The sequence below is a fragment of the Drosophila willistoni genome, chromosome 3R (assembly GCF_018902025.1).
Source record: "Drosophila willistoni isolate 14030-0811.24 chromosome 3R, UCI_dwil_1.1, whole genome shotgun sequence".
NCBI classification, from domain to species: domain Eukaryota; kingdom Metazoa; phylum Arthropoda; class Insecta; order Diptera; family Drosophilidae; genus Drosophila; species Drosophila willistoni.
Window position 1 is genome coordinate 30256706 of NC_061086.1, and position 19714 is coordinate 30276419.

A 19714-nucleotide genomic window follows, 5' to 3' on the forward strand; every position below is an offset into this window, starting at 1 on the left:
AAAAGCAAAAGCAAAATCAGCACAAAATGTGACCCAAGCCCTTTTTGTTGTGAAGGGTTTGGGGTGATAAGGAGCAAGTCAAGGGATGCGAAAAGCGAATGTGAGTGTGGATGTTGCCCAGGGCACCAACAGTAGCAACAGCAACACAGCAACCCTTTGCCGCCTTTGTTGATGTTGTTGTTGTTGTTGTTGTGTTTGTTTCTGCTGCTGCTGCTGTTGCCTCTGTCATGTTTTGTTTTTAATAGTTACTGAATCTCATTAGAATTTAGATGAGTCTTAATGAGTCATTGTTTTACACGTTAGACAGGCGAAACGTGAAATGGGACAGAGACGGGAACAACGACGGCGGCAACACACACACAAACACACACAAACACACACACACACCCACACAAACACACTCAGATTGTGAAGGAGCTAAGAATAGTAGTGCAATATAGTCGTACAATAATCTAAAAGTTTTTGCGGCAAAGAAGCACGAAAAGGTAGCGTATCGCCAAAGCTCGACACAACACAATGAAATTTTCATTTGATTAGAGCGACGCGACTACTTGATGTGGGGGCGACGAGGGCGGCAGGATAATGATGCCGACGGCAACCGAAACAAAACAGAGGTTGTTGCCTCCAGCAGCAGCAACAACAACAACAACAGAGACATATAGATGGATGGATGGAGGGGAGAAATGGTTGAAAATGTCAAGACTACCACACAGTTAAGTAGGAACTTTAGTCCCACGCACACTTGCGGAAATGGTTGCTGCTATTCGTGTTGTTGCTGTTGGTGTCTGCCGTCATCTCTCCACAAAAGATAAAGAAAATCAACATTAAACATTAGCATCATCGTGAACCAGGCGGTTGCTGTTGCTCTAATAGCGACAACGACGAGGATGACTGACTTTTCGAACTAATAGTAAAGTTGAAATTCGTTAAAGTGACTGCAGTTTCATTAGCCGACAGAGAGTCACTTGGAGTCGATTGGCTTTTAGTTTTACGAACAAACAGGAACAAACAGTTGCTGCATTTGCAGTTTTTGCAGCATTATAGACAGAGAGATAGACAGAGTAAAAAAGGGGGTGAGAGAGAGAGAGGACCTTGCTGGCGTAATTAAGTTGAAATTAAAGTAGAAAGTTTGCTTTAAGTTGATGCCAGTCGCCTCTATGCTCGCGCTCTGGCCAACGCTAATTAGATTTTTTTTTTTTTTATTTTTTTTGTTAGTTTCATTTAGCAGAGACGGCCAACGCTGAATGCAAATGAATGAAATTAAAAGCACATTATACTTTATAATGCTCGCTGATTTGAGCTAAGAAAATTTAATTTAAAGATTTGCAAAACCAATGCCAAGACCCATGCCATGGCACATCTTTGTCAAAGAAAGGCAAATTGTGGTTGTGTGTGTGTGGGTGTGCCTGTGTCATATATCAAAAGGAGAATCGACAGAAGAATATCCCCAAGATAACCGCAGTGCCAAATTGTGGGCATAAGTGACTCTCAAAAGCACATAAATGTGGTTGGGCCAGTTGATGGGAATGTGGACCCAATTGATTGGGTGCTCGGCATTGATCAAAGTCATAAGTCAGCGGCATACAAATCTCCATGTAAATATCCTTTTACAGTTAAGTTGTCCTTTTTTTTTGTGTTGCTTTCCTTGTGGTGGCTCAGGCCCAGCACGTCTAAGCAACTGGATTATTAACATTTCAATATAATTTGTGGCTCCTTCTTGTATCTGTGTATGTGTGCGTGTGTGTGTGTGTGTCTGTTAGGACTACGTTATTTTTTTCTTGCTGACGTCTAGAAAAATTAACGCGCCTCAGGACTTTGATCCCTTTTTTTTTTCATATAGTATATATGTATGGACAAGGCCCCTGCTGCGTGTTAGTCTTGTATATTTGCTTACATATTCATCAATTTTTTTCGGGTTAAACTGTGGGCGGTTTTGGGTTCGGTTGCTGCTAGTTGATGTCAGTTTTGGGTTCGAGTTTGAGTTTGGGTTTTCGGTTTTTGGGGGTTTGGGTCGAATGCTTTTGCTCTGCACGTTTTGCGGTTGTTGGCGTCAAATTGTTTTGCTTGTTTTGGGCTTTCATACGACAGCGGGTAGTCCCAGCAGTCGGTCAGCTGGTGGTTTTTCCTACTGGCCGCTAAACGCTTTTAGCTTTAATGCAGTGCTATTTAGCCAGAGTGGGAGAGAGACAGAGAGAGAGAGAGAGAGAGTGAGTTCATAATTGCCATTACGCATACGTCCTGTGGTCGGGGTCAATGGACAGAGAGAGAGAGAGAGAGACGAAAGTCATAAAAGCGATATTATAAATGCAATTCAATTGCATATTAGCTAGTTTATAATTCAGTCCTAAATATCGATGGGAAAACATTTGAAACTTACATTTAAACTCATATATATATTTTGATTTTCCATTGGCCTTGTTTTGACTGCATGGCCCCATCAATTATGTAGATAGATACGAATCCCGAATCGATTGAAAAATTTAGATTTAAACTCTAGTTTTTGTTGTTGTTCCAATCACTGTAAGGAATTCCCTTGAAATCGAAAAGTTACCTTACTTTAGTTTTCCTTCCCTTATCCAAGTAAATACATACATATAACATACATGTAAACTAAGTTCAGTTGCTTATATCATCGTCACCTGTTTGGTGGGTAGAAGTTAGGTAGAATGAGTGTAATTAAGCGTTGCAGCTTATGTAAGGCAAACAGGAAATAAGGTTTAGCACAAACGCATAAATAACAACGGCAAATCAGTACACAAACACACACACACACATACATAGAAGAAGACACACTAATACTAGACCGGGGCCGGCACATAAATAAAGGCATACAAACAATGAAAACGGATAACATAAAATTTACAACAACTAAAACCAACAAAATAGAGGTAGAGAGAGGATAAAGTACATACACACACACAGAGACGCACACAGAGAGAGAGACCGGGAGTAGTTTCCGTCTTTAATCAAAAGATACAAGTGGGCGTGGCAGGGCAACACTGCTGACACACTTTAGCCGCTTGTTGTAGTAGGCCTGTTGTGACTTGGATAGTCGACTCGTTTCCACTTGGCTTTGTTGTAGTCAACGCAGACGAGACAGAAGCGTCCTCCGTAAATATACAAAACACTTGTACCTCTACTTGGTGTACATACATACATATATACACCGGCAAAGATTTATGATTAATTTATGTGCACGTGTGTGTGTGTGTGTGTGAGTGTCTCTCTGAGATACAACAGAAGCGACAACAACAGTGGCAACGTAGGCAAAGAGAACGCCAAAGACAACGACAACGAGCCACTAACGAAACGAATGGCAAAAACTTAATTAACTCATTACATACGCACCGTTTTAATCAGCCAACGAGTTGACATGAAGCAAGACGAACCAGAAGTGTTCGAAATACTACCACCACCCACCCCATCCACCCTACCCACCTACCAACCGATGGCAAACATTTGACATGATGACACCCAAGCTGAATCCCACATGGAGTTGTCGCACTGCCAATCTACATTGCCTGTACTCTTTTTTTTTTTTCCACGGTAGAAAATTTAAAGCAGCCTTTGGCTGCAATTAGTGGCCGTCTCTTTTGTCTGTCTCTCTTTCTTTGCTATATGCCATATGTGTAAGGAAGAGATGGAAGTGGCGCGTGCGAGTTTCATTTCATGAATATTACATGGGCCGCAAGTCAGATAGTCACTCAGTCAGTTAGTCAGTCGTCGAATCGGTCTGTCTGTCGGTCTGTCTGTCTGCCTGCCTGTCGGTCTTTCGCATGTTGCGTGCATGCCTCAATTGCCGCCTCTTTTGGCTTTGACGTTGACGCTGTGCAAAAAAAAAGGGGGGAAAGCAATAAACCGAGCACGATGCTGACGATTGATTTACAATAATGGCAACTACTTGGGCCAAGGGACTCGAGTCGAACCAAATGGCAACCGCCAACCCAACTAAGCCGCGCTTCTGCCTGCCGCCAACCTTCCACAATGGGCTCATTACCGGTGGCGTATACGCAATTTCCAATTAAATAAAAAGTGTTCACGCACACAGCCAGAGTAAATGGGGATGGGGGGTACCCCAGGTTGTTGCAGGGGCACACATGAACACGAAGCAGTTTACTCGTTTGGTTTGTTTCTCTTTAAAAAAAAAGCAAAGAAAAACCCAACATCCCAGTCATTCGTTTCAGCCTCTGCTGCTCGGGGAAATTCCTTTTAATATTTATTTAACACAAAAGCTTTCCGCATTCTGCTTTCTGCTTTTCCAGTAGCATTCGTCTCAGTCGCAGAGTCGTAGCCGTAGCCGTAGTCGTAGTCGGTAATTCTGCCGTTAATTTTTCGCTTTGCTTTTCATTTTCGCAAAATTACCGGAAATGTTAATTTCTGCACGTGCAGCAGTCAGCAGGCAATGAAGAAACAAGCACGAAGGACGAAGGACACATGCAGCAGTCTCAGGCAAGTCAAAGCCGCGCCCATCACCAAAGCGTCGCCATGTCGTCGTCGTCGTCGTCGTTGCCGTAGTTCTTGCTGTTGTTTTTGTTGTTGTTTTTGTTGTTGTTGTTGTTATACCCCAGCTGAATAGTGCTAATTATTTAGGGTAAGAATTCAGTCTGTGTGCGTGTGTGTATATATGAAAACGACCCCCAAAAAAACCCACAGGATTGGCCCTTAACCCCTTTGCCCATCACCCATTCACCCCCCCCCCCATCGTCGTCGTCGTCGTGGTTGTCGCTTTAACTTGGCTGAGAGCTTTCAGCTCAGCTCGAACTCAGAGCTGAGCTGGCACAAAGGCATACGAAGGACAACGACAACGACGTTGACTGCAACATCGCGACTTTTTCTGTGCCAAAGAGACAAAGCACACAAAAATAATAATAAATGATTGCGTTCTATGTGTATGTGTGTGTGTGTGTGTGTGTGTAACTTAGTGTGTGTATAAGTTGATGCATCTCACTATTTTGCATTTGTATTTGCGCAGCCAGCGAATGACAGCGAATGGCTTTGAATATGTGCACTCACCGCATCGTGCATGCAAAGAAGATTTGCCCCATAATGCAAGCCTTGAGATGTGCATACAAAGCTTGATCCGAATGGGTGGGTGGGGATAATGTTAAGCAAATATTTGACTGTTTCACAGTAACCATGGGCCTCGTTTTCTCCATATTTCTCTCTCTCTCTCTCTCAATGCATTTATCTATCAGTTAACTTCATTTATTTTAAGTACCAGGCATATAAATCTGTTTTAAGCATAAGAAATGAAATATATGTATATGCCTTGTAGAGATTTTTTGTATATTGTTTTTGTTTTTATTGCGTATTTTCTTTTACTTGAGCATATTTTATGGATATAACTTTTTGGATACTTATATTTATATAACCCTTTTTTTTGTGTGCTCTTGTTTTCTTATTGCAGAACAATTCCACATTTTTGTCGGTGACTTGAGTTCAGAAATTGAAACTCAGCAATTGCGAGAAGCATTCACACCATTCGGCGAAATCTCGTAAGTATTAAAATGCAAATTTTCCATTTTGGCAGTTAACTTGAAATTGCTGTTATACGTACGTATGTATACACACATACACATACACTCTCCTGGTGGAGTCCGTTATTATTTCGCTTTTCATTTCTTTTCCGCACTTTCGGCGTGTGACAATTTTTCAGTCATTCTTTTTTTTTTAAAGGGGAGCTGGAGGTGAAGGTGGCTCACCCATTCACATTCTCACTCTGTCGCTGATTATTGGCAACAGAATGGGCAAGAGGAGAGGGGCTCCCCCTCTGATGGCTCCTCTATAAGCCGCTTGGTAGGCAGGGCATAAAAAATTCATAACTGCGCGACAAAAATAAATTTATGCAAATTTCACTTTGTCGAACTCTTTTGCTCTGGTTGGCATTGTGCAGCTGCCGCCGCTAGCGTCTTCTTGGCTTAAAGTAACAACGGCAATAACACCAGCTAACTGAGAATATGTAGGCCGCAGACGGACGACGACGACGACGACGGGGGAGTCATTAAAATATTTAAGTTGTCGGTTTTTTTTTGGGGGGGCTGGTCCCAAAAAGGCAAAAGCAGGCCAGCAAACTTGGCTTAATTAACTTGCTGCTGCTGAAGCGCAAAGTTTCAGTCAGCTGGTATACTTGTTTTCGGGGGAAGGAGAATACCAAGTCCTGCCCGCAGGCTGATTATCAAAAATTAGGACAAAGTATTTGATTTTTGGATTTCTCGCTTGTTTGGCTCACTCTCGTCGGTTAGTCAGCCAGCCAGTCAATCAGGCAATCTGCTCATCCCCATGGCAATCCTTTAACCCCCTCTAACTCAACTCAACTCATTATCAATGAAGGCTGAATTTAAATTTTCATAATTTTCAAACTCATAATGGTTATGGCCCTGATTTGGCTAAAAGCCTTTTAGCACTCTCAACTTTTCTCGCAGTTGCTAATGAGCGACGCATGTCGCTTAATTATTTCAGCAATGATAGCGATTTCACCTTTTGCCTTCACCTCCGCTTCCGTCATAAAAAACACGGTCCAAACGCGGTCCAAACAAAGGCATTCCAATATCAAAATCTTGTCTCCCAATGGCAATGGCTACGCGTGTCACTTGTCGAATTGATGTCTTATTGAGCAATCGATTGGCACCTTGCGCGATACATATCACTGACATCATTATCACCGATACTCGTACATGTCATCCGGAAACGGCTGAAACCCACAACGACGCGCCCTGATTATCTTGGCGTCGCGTCCCTGGCTTAAATAACTTTCTTTCTCGTTTTTGGCCTTTTTGGCTTTCTTTTTTTTTTTTTTTTTTGTTTTTGGTTTTTTGTTTGCTTTGGCAGTAGCCAACATGTCAAGACGCTTAACGTACACACACACACACACACACACATAGTGAGTGGGACAAGTCGAGGATTCGGTCGTGCGGCTTGCAGGGATCAGCAGAGCTTCTCTTCCCCCTTGGACTGACTTCTTTGTCAAAAGTTTTATGCGTGCTTCGTTGTTTGCCCTTTTGTTTTTTTCCTTTTCTTTTCTTTTTTTGTTTGACTGAGGTTTCTGCGTCGCCCCCGCTCCCTGCCCTGCCCTGCCCTGCCTTGTTCTGCAATTGTTGTTTGCTACTGTTGTTGCTTGGTTTTGGCATTATGTTTAAGGCAAGGCGCGTTTTTTGTTTCGTTTTGTTAAATGCGCGGCGCGTGTGAATATTTAATAAGTCGCCTGGCTTACGAGCCCCTAAGACCAAAACAGACCAGACCCCAGTCAGGTCGGTCGCCCGGCATTTTACTTGGAATAATCATAAAAACAAAAAAAAAACCCACCGAAACCGCCGCCGAAATGTAGAAAAAAAGAAAAAAACTTATCAGCCATGGTCGCCAACGTCGTCGCTGCCGCCGCCACTATGGTTTATGTTTCATAAATGAAAAGTAAACTGCCGGACTGGGGGTAATTGCCAAAGTTTGCTGGCTGCTTTGCTTATGTGGTTCACTTTTTGCAGGGGGTTAGAGCTATTGAGGCGCGACTCGCAATTGCCAAAATGGGAACTCATAGAATAGCTGTGGGAAATCAATTTGAGAGGCGGAAGCCGGCCAATTGCGTAAATTGGGTGGTTCGTTTGTCTAAATGGCCGAAAATGAGCAAAACTCAACCTCCTCAGCTGACAGCTGAACAAAAGTTCCGTACAATGAAACTCTTTAATTTTCTAATGCAATTAGAACTTAACCAAAATTTCAACAACCAGTCGTGAATACTTTTGTTTACTTGTGCGTAGTAAGTAATCGCGTGTCCTTCAAACGTTTCGCCTTTTGTAATTGTCTAACCATGCAAACTAAAAGAAAAATTAATGCTTCAATCAGTTTTAATCGACAAAAACATTTTAAATTTTCCAATTCAAAATTAATGTCTGTCTTTTTATGTTGCAGCGATTGTCGCGTGGTACGCGATCCACAAACCTTGAAATCGAAGGGCTATGGCTTTGTGTCCTTCATCAAGAAATCGGTAAGAATTGCCATCATTTAAGTGCATATATTTGCATTTTATTAAACATTGTCTCTGTCTTTATTATCGCCATACAGGAAGCTGAAAGCGCCATTACGGCCATGAATGGCCAATGGCTGGGCTCCCGTTCAATTCGCACGAATTGGGCCACACGGAAACCGCCGGCGAGTAAAGGTAAGGAAATCAAGAGTGTCACCCAAATGTGGTACTATAGAGAAAGTAAACCACCACCCAACCAACTCTCAACTGCCTCCAGTTTCCGACCCGGAGACCCAGAAGCGTCAGTCTTATTACAGGAAATTATGGCTATGAATGCCAAAGGTGGCTTGACGCAGAGTCGCTACTGGTTACCGGCAGGGTAGATGTTAACCGGCAACCGACCGTTTGCTACATCATCATCTCCATCTCCATCTCTCTATTTATAAATGTCGCACAAATTTTCTGCCAGATTATGTTTTCTTAATATTTTTCCTTTCTTCTCTGTGACACACTCTCTCTCTCTCTCTCTCTCGCTCTCTCTCTTTCTCTCAGTCTGTGAAAATAAGGGAAAAACCGCACGCGCTTAATTTCCGTAATGGGCTGTGCCAAATTTGGTTTAAACTTTTTCAATTAGTCGACACAGCGACCCAAAAATACAACAAACAAAAAACCAAAACAAAAATAAAAAAGCAAACGAGACTCATTCAATTAGGCCCAACAAATCAATTTTCATTTGGCTTCCACACGCCCGCGTGAAATTTATTGCCCTCACCACCGCCCTCTTACCTATGCTGTACATATACATATCTCCTTTTATTTTTATTTATTTTTGCTTCCCTCCGCTTTGTCAACCGCAAATCTAACTGTGTGTAGCCGTAACTATATAGATTCCATCGTAATCATTATTAACAGCGGGCAAACATGCGCCCGTCCATTTGTACAACTCCTTGATGCCGTTTGTCTTTCATAAATCAGAAAAGTTAACGCATATTTGCATGTTTTAACATAATTTTTATTTGTTAGACACACACATACACACACACACACGCAAACAATAAGGATGATAGTAGGGTATAGAATTTGGAGCTAGGGTAAATCAGATAAATAAATTTTGCCAACACGAAACTATTATCATAAAGGCACACACACACACAGATGGAGCAAGTTGTTGTAGTTGTCCTAGCATAAGCAGAAAATTTCATGGTTATAGAACAAACATTTCGAATTCTTTGGCCCACACACACACACTCACACACACACACACACCCTTTACCCCCCGCAAAGGGAGAGTGACGCAGAAACTAGCCAAGAGTCAAGGTGGAATTTATCGTGCAAAGGGCTCAAATGTTGAAGGGTTTTCGTAGCTTATTTTTCGGTTGGAGGACACCCGAAAAACTACAAGAGTGAACCAAGGGTTGAAGTTGCTTGAATAGTGATGAGGAAGAAGGTAAAGGAAGGTGAAGTAAAACGAAGAGGGATATTTTTCCCTTTTGCATTTATATTGTTGTCATAAAAAACGCCTATGAAAGCTTAAGCGTATTTTTATTGGTCTCATTGTTTATTTGACTATGTCACGGTTCTGTCTGTAGATAGAAATGCCTAACATAGAGAAGGAGGCAACGACATGGGGGAGTTAGCGGAGGAAAAGCAAGTGTAATACAAGTTATTATTAGCAATTTGGTAGCGAAATAATTTTGATTTTTTGATGGTTACTCCCATCAAGAGACGAGAGAGAACAGTCTTTTAAAGCTGCTTAGTCAGCAGCTAAATCGAAGATACAGACAGATCTGGAAATACAGATTTGCTCTTAAAAAGGGTTTACACACACATACTTGACATATACATGTACTTGTGTACTACATGTTACATCTGTGATGTTGGTTTTATGGCCTAGCCTAGTTGCTCTAGTTGCTCTTGTAGTCGTATTTTTTCCTTCTGCTTTTTTTTTTGGAAAGGGGCGACTTTACGATTTGTAGCACTCAACTCATTTCGCATTTCGCACTCACATTACTTGATGTTTTACGCAGCCACTTTGGCTCAGTCTTCAGTCTTTTGGCTCTTCAAACTGAGCAGCGAGACGGCATTTTTATGTTTTAAGCAGGCTGCACATTTTACGTCCCGGCAATCAGTCCGTAGTCGTATTTAGTGAGCCACTCGTCTACACACACACCCATACCATATGTGAATGTGTGTGTGTGTGTATTTCTATTGTTAGGAAAGATTTACGAGCCAGCGCAATTGCGCATTTTACAGTTGTGACAATTTTGGCGTCGCTTTGCAATTTCGTTGCCTTTTTCTTTACCCGTTTCTGTCCCCTTTTTTGTGCCAAAAGTTTTTCTCTTTTTTTTTTTTGTTTCTCGGGTTTATAACAAACGCATTTGGTATTTTCTTTTTGTTTCTTTCTCGGGGTTTTTTTTTATCGCCAATAGTTTTGAAGCGCATGGCGAAAGTTCTCATAAAGTTTTTGCCTTTTGTTAACCAGTTGTTGAGGTTTCACGGGGGCTTCCGTGTGTCGCAAATGCATGGCCATAAATAGAGGCCAAAAATACCTACTACCTACAAGCTCATTATGGTAATAACTTAATTAACCAGAAACAATATGCCGACGACAAGAACAAAGACCTCACAATATAGTATGACAAATTTCTTTGGCAAAACTATTTGACTTTTGACTGTGGCACAAGTGGGTGGGAGAGTACTAGAGAGAGATGGAGAGAGTGAGAGAGAGGGAGGCAATAAGTTTGGAACAAACAATTTACCTGACTGTGGGCGAGCAGTGCATGGCAGTTGGAGCCAGTCAAGCAGCCAGCCAGCCAGCCATTCAGTTACTACCTGACGCAATAAATCAAAATTTTATGCTGAGTTGCGCACAATTAAGTCGAAGTTTAAATGCCTCGATGCGCTGAAGATGGAGAAGGTAGCACACGGTAATGTACTTAGACAGAGATAGAGAGAACTTAAGAAAATAGAGAGTGACAGAGAGAGAGAGAGGGGAAAGATAGGCAGGAATGCTTGGAGGTGCGACAAAAGGGATAATGACGGAAAATAAACTATAATGGAATGAGAAAAAAAAGTATGCAATGCAATTTCAATTTATGGCAGTTCGCCACGCCCCTAACAATTTCATCTCATGTGTGTTTTCTGCATTTGTATTTTCTGCATATTAATTACTTTTGAGTTTTTGTGAGCCAAGTGCTCGACGCATTCTCGAGGTTCTTGTGGGCACTTAATGTTCTTATTGCTGTTGCGACGTGTAAAAATTTAAATTATTTATGTTAATGATTTTATGATTATTTCATGATTCCGTTTTACATGCCTGTAATTGCTCATTAAAATTTCAAATAGTACACTAAAAATTGGAGCACTTCACAAACAGAACAGCAGGTGTGGACATATATATATATATACTTAAATATTCATACATACATAGAGAAGGCGTTGTCCCCATTAATGGGGTTGGAATGTTAGCCTTTTGAGGTGATTTTTAAGTCTGCATTGATGTCGAGTTCTATTGATTTATGTATATACCTACATTAATGGCTTTAGTTTCATTCGTTTGATTATAATTTGTAATCACAACTCAGTTCTTTATAGTTAGATCATATAAGAATAATGCCAATTACTTACTTGGCCAGACATTAATTAATTATTCTGGCTGTTAAAATGCATTCGCTGTAAATTTTATCATAGACAAAAATGTGCGATAATTACAGCTTTTGTCCCACTCTCTTACATTGCACAATTGAGTGCCTTAATTTGACGTTAACATGAAATGAGGCAAAAAAACGAATAAGGCCAATGGGATGGCTGATGGGGCGGGGTCAACAAATACAACAACAACAACTGCAACAAGCCCCAAGGCTTACTACGTGCAAAAATATGCGCCTTGTAGGTAATTTCTTTTTTAAATCTAATTACACGTATTTAAAAGCGTAAAAAAAAACAGAAATAAAAGCCAAGCCAAGGCAAGAATTAAAAGAACTTGGCTTTTTTGTATACTCTTAGCGTTGGCTTTTAACAATAAATCAATCGAAATTTAAATAGTTCGATTATAATTAAAATTAGGCGATTGTTAAACTAATCAAAAGTTAAAGAATATAACATTTCAATTCCCTAATCGAATAGAAATGTAGCAATAACAAAAACATTTGTAAGACGAGTTTTAAGGAGAAAATTGGTTATTATAAAACCTCTTCCAAACTAATCGTACAGATTTTGAATATCATAAATAAATAATGTCAAAGATCGAAGTGTACCAAAAATTGGTAGTATGACAGATGCAAAAAGTTAAGTTAAGTTTGAAAAGTTATCAAAATATATTTGATGACCTTAACTTATTTTCTTCAGATGGTACTTTGATCTAAAGGTTTTAAAACAATTATATCTCAGACAAAGACTTGAAAACAAATAAAAAATAATTTTTCATTTCTCATTTCGTGCTAAATTTAATATTATTAGAGAATAGTTGTTTCAAAAAGAAATATATAAATGAAATCCAATTGCTAAAGCTACAAAACTTAGGCTTATATTGAATATATCCTTTTGGAAAGAGTATACAAATAAAAGGAAAGAAAACATTAGATAAGGGTATAAAGGAATACAAATATAAAGCATCGTGCAAATTAGAGAAACGTAGTGAGTAAGCGCATGCATGAGTGTATGCGTGAGCTCTGTGTGTGTGTGTGAGTGCGTGCGTGGCTAAAGCGCATACATTTGTGGCGAAAGCTTTCAAAAGTATTTTCGAGCTTGTTAGTTTTTGGTGCACCCTCGCAATAGGTTTTTGATTGTTGTTGTTGCCTCTGTTGCTGCTACTGCTACTGTTGCAACTGCTGCTCTTGCAGCTGTTGGTACTGTACAGCAGCAATCCTGTTGCATGTCATTGAGCCATATTTTTGTGTTTTTGTTGTTTGGCATGTTGCGCTACACAAATTCAGACAACCGCAAGGGCAATGTAAGCGAAAAGAGCGAAAAATAGTCGGGGGCCAGAGGAGCCATACAATGGCATTTTCATGATGATGGGGGGGGGGGCTTACAGTGATGTGAGGAGGGGAGAGCCTTGATTGGACCAGGCCATGTTTAACAGAACTATACACTACCTTGATTCCAGTTGCATGAACTCTGTAAACAGAAATGACTTTTCTAGAATTTCTGAATCCGGAATTTCCAAAAGTTTATATCAGGTCCGCTAAGACCACAATAAATCTTCTCTTAAGCTCCAATAAATTCACTTTAATAATAGATTGTGTTCACAAAAAATTCTGTAAAAAAGGCAAAATAATGACACTTTTACCTTCAGGTCGCCATTGATGTTAAACTTTATTGATTTCATAATGAATTAAAAGTGCAGTTTGAATGGAATATCGATACAGAGTTTTTGACTAAGCCAAAACTATTTTTATTGTCGTCTCTCCACCCAAAAAAAAGTGAAAATAAAAGCCACCCACACTGCCCAACAACAAAAATATCGCATACAATACCTGAAAATTGTTCAGAACTAAACAAAGACATAAACACGCAAAGCTGACATTACTTTTAAAAAGTGCAAATTTTGTTTTAACCTCAAAGGAAGTAATTAGTGTAACTTTTGCATACAAATACGTGCATACATACGATATAAAAAAAAAAGAAATATAAAAAATAAAGGGCCAACTACGACAACGACAATGTCGAATAGCGAATCAGGACAGCAGCAACAGTGACTGCAAAAAGAGCAACGACAATAAAATGGCGTACGAAAAATGCATATCCACAAAATACGTATAATAAAAAATGCAATAACAACCGCAACAATTTTAAATATGCACCAACAACAGCAATATCAAAAACGATAGCAACGGCAACAGCGACGGCAACGGTAAATGGTGTCGCACACATAATCCCCGCACCCTCATACACCCAAACACACACACACACACACGCACACATACGAGCATATTGACTAAGTGCATGCGGTTATTTTAATTACCAAAACGTTGAAAACGCTGCCATGGGCACAATGTTGCAGTTGTTGCTGTTGCTGTTGCTTACTTGATGTTGCTGTCGCTGTTGCTGTTTGGGGGTAAATCCGTTAATTAATTTGCATATTAATCATGCAGTTGGTAACAAAAATATTGTGTACACACCACCACAGTTACATATGTGTATGTGCCGTCCATAAATTGCCCTTTTGAGGCTGCAACGACATTAAAATGTAATCCATCTAAAGACGAACATTTTTCGTTTTGGTTATTTTTTTTTTTGCAGAGAACGTCAAACCATTGACCTTCGATGAAGTCTATAATCAGAGCAGTCCCTCCAATTGTACCGTTTATGTGGGCGGCGTTAATAGTGCCCTTACCGCACTCAGCGAGGAGATCCTTCAAAAGACATTTACCCCATATGGTGCAATACAGGAGATACGCGTCTTTAAGGACAAGGGCTATGCCTTTGTGCGGTAAGTTAATTTATACCTCAGAGACGGATCGAATTTTGTTGATCTTTATTGTTTCGGTGCAGCTTTTCCACCAAGGAGGCCGCCACTCATGCCATCGTTGGAGTACATAACACAGAGCTCAATGCTCAACCGGTTAAATGCTCATGGGGCAAAGAGAGCGGTGACCCAAATAATGCCCAGACAATTGCCAGTCAAGCCCTTAGCAATGCAGCAGCCGCTGCCGCCGGATATCCGTATGGCGTGGGCGCTGCTGCTGCAGCTGCTGCCGCCTATGGCCAGCAATTGGCCGCCACTGGCTGCTGGTATTCACCGACACCCACTTATCCGACGTCCTCGGCAACTGCTACAGCTGTAACGCCAGCGGCGGCCAGTGCAGCGGCTGTGCAGAATCAATTCCTGCAGGGAATCCAAGGATATCATTTCGGTCAATACGGTGGCTATCAGCAAGGATACATGGGGTAAGTGAACTAGACACGTTTTTAGGCCATTGTAATTGCATTAGTTGTTAGTTGGAGAGAGGGAGGAAGGGATGGTTATGATTGAATCGCCACCAGGGATCAGCAATGACAGCATGACGGATGAATGAATTCATTTGCTAATTGCAAAACTTTTCCACGCACACAGACAGAGAAAGCATGCCATTTGAATGTGTCAACATTACGCGCCATTTCCATGTGGCAGATGGGTAAATTTTGGTTTTACCATCCGCCATTGTCATTGTCCTCTCAGACCTTAGTGAGGGGGGAATTTGTAGATCAGTGCATGTTTTTCAACTCTTTACTGATGTTTCCCTTTATTTTCTGTGTCGTTGCAGCATGGGGGTACAGATACCAGCCACCTGGCAAGGAGTCACACAGGCCCAAATATCGCCGGCCCAACAATTGGCAACAGGCGTGGCCGGCACTGCCATACCACAGGCCGCCGGCGTTGTTGCCTATCCCATACAGCAGTTCCAAGTGAGCCCACAGGTATGTGCAAGCCAACACCAATACGTATACGAATGCCCATATCATTCATTTTACTCAGATACTCGTACATAGATATACATTATACATACACACACACACACACATAAACATCAACTCGTCAACATTGAAACATTTTTTTCCTTTTTCTTTGTACATTTCTCTGTGCGTTCGTTGAAAGTTTTTTGAATGCATTTTAGATTTTGTTTCATTTGGTTTGTTAGTTTGCTGAATTGTTTATTTATTTGTTCGTTATTTCGTTTCATATTTCATCTATATATATATATACATATCTATACCCTCTAGATGCATACGTAGTTTATAGATTCCTGGCAAATCCATCTAAAAATAAAGGGAGAGCCCTTTTATACTTTATTCACAAGCATGCCAATTAGATTGTGTTCTTATTAGCAATAAGCATCGCCAAAAAGTAGGCAACGGGCAATACAAACTTTTTCTACTGAAAAGTTGTCACTCTTTATTGGTTTTAATTGCATTAAGTAATGAAATGCTCTTGACCTTTTGAGGTATCCAAAGACATCTTTCTTTTTCTAAAGAACTTGAACAGATGTCTTCTAATCTGAAATTTTCATATAGAAAACGCTTTAAGTCTTCCACAAACAAAAATTGGTTGTTTTAGTTTGCTAATAAACTTGCTAATACGTCAAGCTATTGGTTAGCTGTATTCGAAAATTGTTTGCTTTCTTCATAAAACATTTACCTCCCACTTAAAACTCATAACTATGTGTGAGTAATTAGTCACAAATTAGGCGAACTACATTTCCTTCATCAATCGGTCCTTTTAAATTACCTTAAGAAAGCTTTTCAAGTTTATAAACACCTCAAGAATTGTAATTTAAAATGAAATGGCTAGCTTTGATTAAATTGACAGCTATCAAAACAAAATTTATCATAATTTAAGCCATTAATGAAACCCGTAGATATACATATATTATGTTTCCTTCGCTGCTATTAAATATTAAGCATTTCATTGCCTGCCAATTTGTATAAGCAACTTTAAACTCTATATGTATGTGTTTTATTTGTTAATCTCGTGCACCAAAGACACAAATTGTTCGATTATTCGCAAGCGAATGCCTCGAATTGCTTTAACTGCATTACCAAAATACGTTTTTTTTCGACTACTACTTTTTTCCAATTTATACTAACACCCATATTATTTTTTAAGGTTTATCCTTTACTTTTGCAGGCACAGTAAACCAAATAAGACCAAAAAAAAAAAAAACAAAAAAATAAAAATTATGCAAAATTTAAACGTACAGCTAAACTTCTGAGCAGAAACAAAACCAATCCGAGCTGTAAATATTCTTATATAGAGAAAGTGAAAGAGGAGGGCAAGCAATCGATGGCAAGTTGACGTTTTTGGCCAATTATAGAAAGCTGCATCCTTGCAACCAAAAAAAAAAGAGAAAAAACCTAAACCAAATCCAAAATGCTAAATGCAACTTACACACACACACAGACATACACAAACACTCACATATATCTATAACTAATGATTAATTAACTATAATATAACTAGAGCATAAATATTTATGTATGAAAGGCCATTGAATAAGTATTGCATAAAAAAAGGGGCAAAGCAAGCGCCAGCAAAAAGGCGAGGCCATCAATTATTATGTATGTATATGCCTAATTGCTTACACGCAAACACACACACAGACACACACCCACAAGCAGCCACACGCACACAGATACCAGACACAGACACAGGCACACATATACTACTGACAGACATTCCGCAAACATAAATTTATGCTTTATGTAAATGTGTTGAGCATGCCGAGTATATGAAACAAAAAAGAAATAATAATAATAATAATAATAATTAATTGAAGGAAGCAGCGCAAAACAAAACAAAGCAAAGCAGAAAAAGTTATAGAGAATAACGAGAGAAACAAAAATAAAAAAATATAAAAATAAAATTTCGTACATAAATATAAAAAGGCAAATACAATTTGGTAGAAAGAAAACATAAATTAAGTATGTTGTGTGTTGTCCTCTCTGTGTGTGTGTGTGTGTATGCTATGCAAAAGCAAATGCAAAAGCAAAAAGCCTAAAAATCCAGACGAACATAAACACATACACGTACACCCCATTCACCCACATGAGCGTAGCATTAAATTAAAATAAACATAATTAAAAATGCGTTAAAATTAATTACGCGAGCACACACACACACTCACCCACACACACACACACATGTATAAATATTTATATATGTATACATGGATGTGCGTAGTGATGTACGAGCCAAAAAACATGGCTCCCTCTCGCCCTTAGACATTTACCACCACCACCAATACATACTTACTTTAGTGTAGGCCATAATTTTTGTATTGCCGCAGTTTTTGTTTTTTTTATAGATGCTTTAGCTTAGCTTAGCAGCCGCAGCAGAAACACTTTTTCTAAACCAGTCAGCACATCATTTAGCACTAGTGCCTATAACTTAAAGATGTGACGTGAATAGTTGAGCCTAAACTATCTAAAAATGCACTGCAAAGAAAAAACAAACGCTTAGAGACTCACACACACACACACGCACACACCTAGACAACTGCCATGCCAAATGTAGAAAATTGGCTAATCATGTCACATGACCTATCCTATGATTTCCTATAACTAGAATGCAATTGAAAACTCGTTAGAAAACACACACACATACATATATATATAGAGAGGAAAAACTAGTCATACTCATATGCAACTTTGATTTGTGATTGCTTAGTAATTAAAGGATCGGTTCCTAGTCCACACACAAAAACACACACACACAAAACATATACACACACACATAACTCATAGCCACAGCACTCGCAGTTTAAAAAGTATCTGAAAATATGAAATATGATATGTAATATTGTATGTAATTGCCACCAGCAACAACAGCAGTCCAGCAGTCTAACTACTTGCCTAAAGTCCAGCCACGAAACACACAAAAACTCAAAACTCACTCACTCACTCACTCACTCACTCTCTCTCTTCTCCTCCCTGGCTTTGTAATTAGTAAAAGCAGCAAACGGCAGTCAGACAGTCAGTCAGCCATTTCATTTGTTTCATGTTTCGTATCTAATTTGTTTATGATTTCCATTGTACGCTTTAATTTCAAACGAACTTCATAAGAAACATGTACAAACCGCAAGAAAAAACAAGAAAAAAAATGTTTCAAATTTCAAATGTTGAAAAAAAAAATAATAACAACAACAATTGACAAACATACATATATATATTGTATATTGTACATACCATGTATTTCAAATTACATATATATATACTCGAATTATTTAGTTATATATACTCAATATATATCTATGAATCGTTTATGCCTTTCAATTTCAGTTGCCAGAAGAGGAATGGTTAGCTGCAAATTTGTTATGTTAGTTCTCAATTTGTTTATATTTGTTTAGGCCAAAAATTCGAAAAGAATCGAAATGAATCGTATGAAACACACACACACACACACACAGACACATACCCAGATATTGATATTCAGAAAAAAAAAAAAAAAGAAGAAAACTAAAATAAATGAAGAAATTATTATTATATACTTATATATATAAAGAATATTGAAAACAATCAAAGTATGCCATCGAATGATATTAATTGATATTATTAGCAAAATGGATATAGTAGTTGATATTCGTACATTAACTAAGGTATAAGCAAAAACCAACTTATCCATATTCAAAAATGTGAATGCCGCTAAGCAACAAAATTCACTATGAAAGCGTGTCCAACAGCAATAATAATAACCACAACCACAGAACTATATAGTTACGTACAAGCAATAGTACATAGTAGTTACATACATACAAACAATCATTCACTAACACCCACACAAACACAATATACATATATATACACAAAGTCTATACATGCAACAGAAGCAAGAGAAATGTTAATCACAATTAGACACAAACTGATACACAGAAATAGAATGCATTCAATATCAGTCACATCAATCAAACATTAATCAATTCAACACAGATACATATAGATATACATATATATATATATATATATATATATATATATATATTCTAATTGAATAAGTATATTATGGTATATATACATAAACGATAATGGCAGAAAACAGAACTACATTGGTTATACTTAAGTACATTTTATAGCACTTGAAGCGCCCTTCCCGCCCGTAAATCATGCCGAGCTAAGTCACTATGCATGTGTGTGTGTGTGTGTGTTTGTCTCTGAGTGTCTCCTTTTGTGTGTGTGTGTGTAAGTATCTATGTCTGGCATCTATAAGTGTTAGCTAACCAAACAGTACCATGAATGTGAAACATAAACTAGTCATAAAAATCTACAACTAAAAGTTTAAAA

General features: G+C 39.0%; 1 protein-coding gene across 3 annotated transcripts in view; it reads left to right on the forward strand.

Annotated features, from left to right (window-relative positions):
- The window catches only part of LOC6649581 (nucleolysin TIA-1), a 37743-nt gene extending 18880 nt beyond the window's left edge, over positions 1-18863 (forward strand). The window contains exons 2-8 of one of the 3 annotated variants that reach the window (XM_023179706.2): positions 5408-5495; positions 7903-7978; positions 8056-8152; positions 14201-14390; positions 14453-14848; positions 15205-15358; positions 18716-18863. In XM_023179706.2, coding sequence (XP_023035474.1) covers positions 5408-5495; positions 7903-7978; positions 8056-8152; positions 14201-14390; positions 14453-14848; positions 15205-15358; positions 18716-18757 — 1043 coding nt within the window. In that variant the 3' untranslated portion in view covers positions 18758-18863. Of the gene's footprint in view, positions 1-5407; positions 5496-7902; positions 7979-8055; positions 8153-14200; positions 14391-14452; positions 14849-15204; positions 15359-16544; positions 17043-18715 lie in introns of those variants that run through there. The other 2 variants (XM_002072019.4, XM_023179707.2) reach the window with 2 other exon arrangements.
- Positions 18864-19714: the final 851 nt, after the last annotated feature.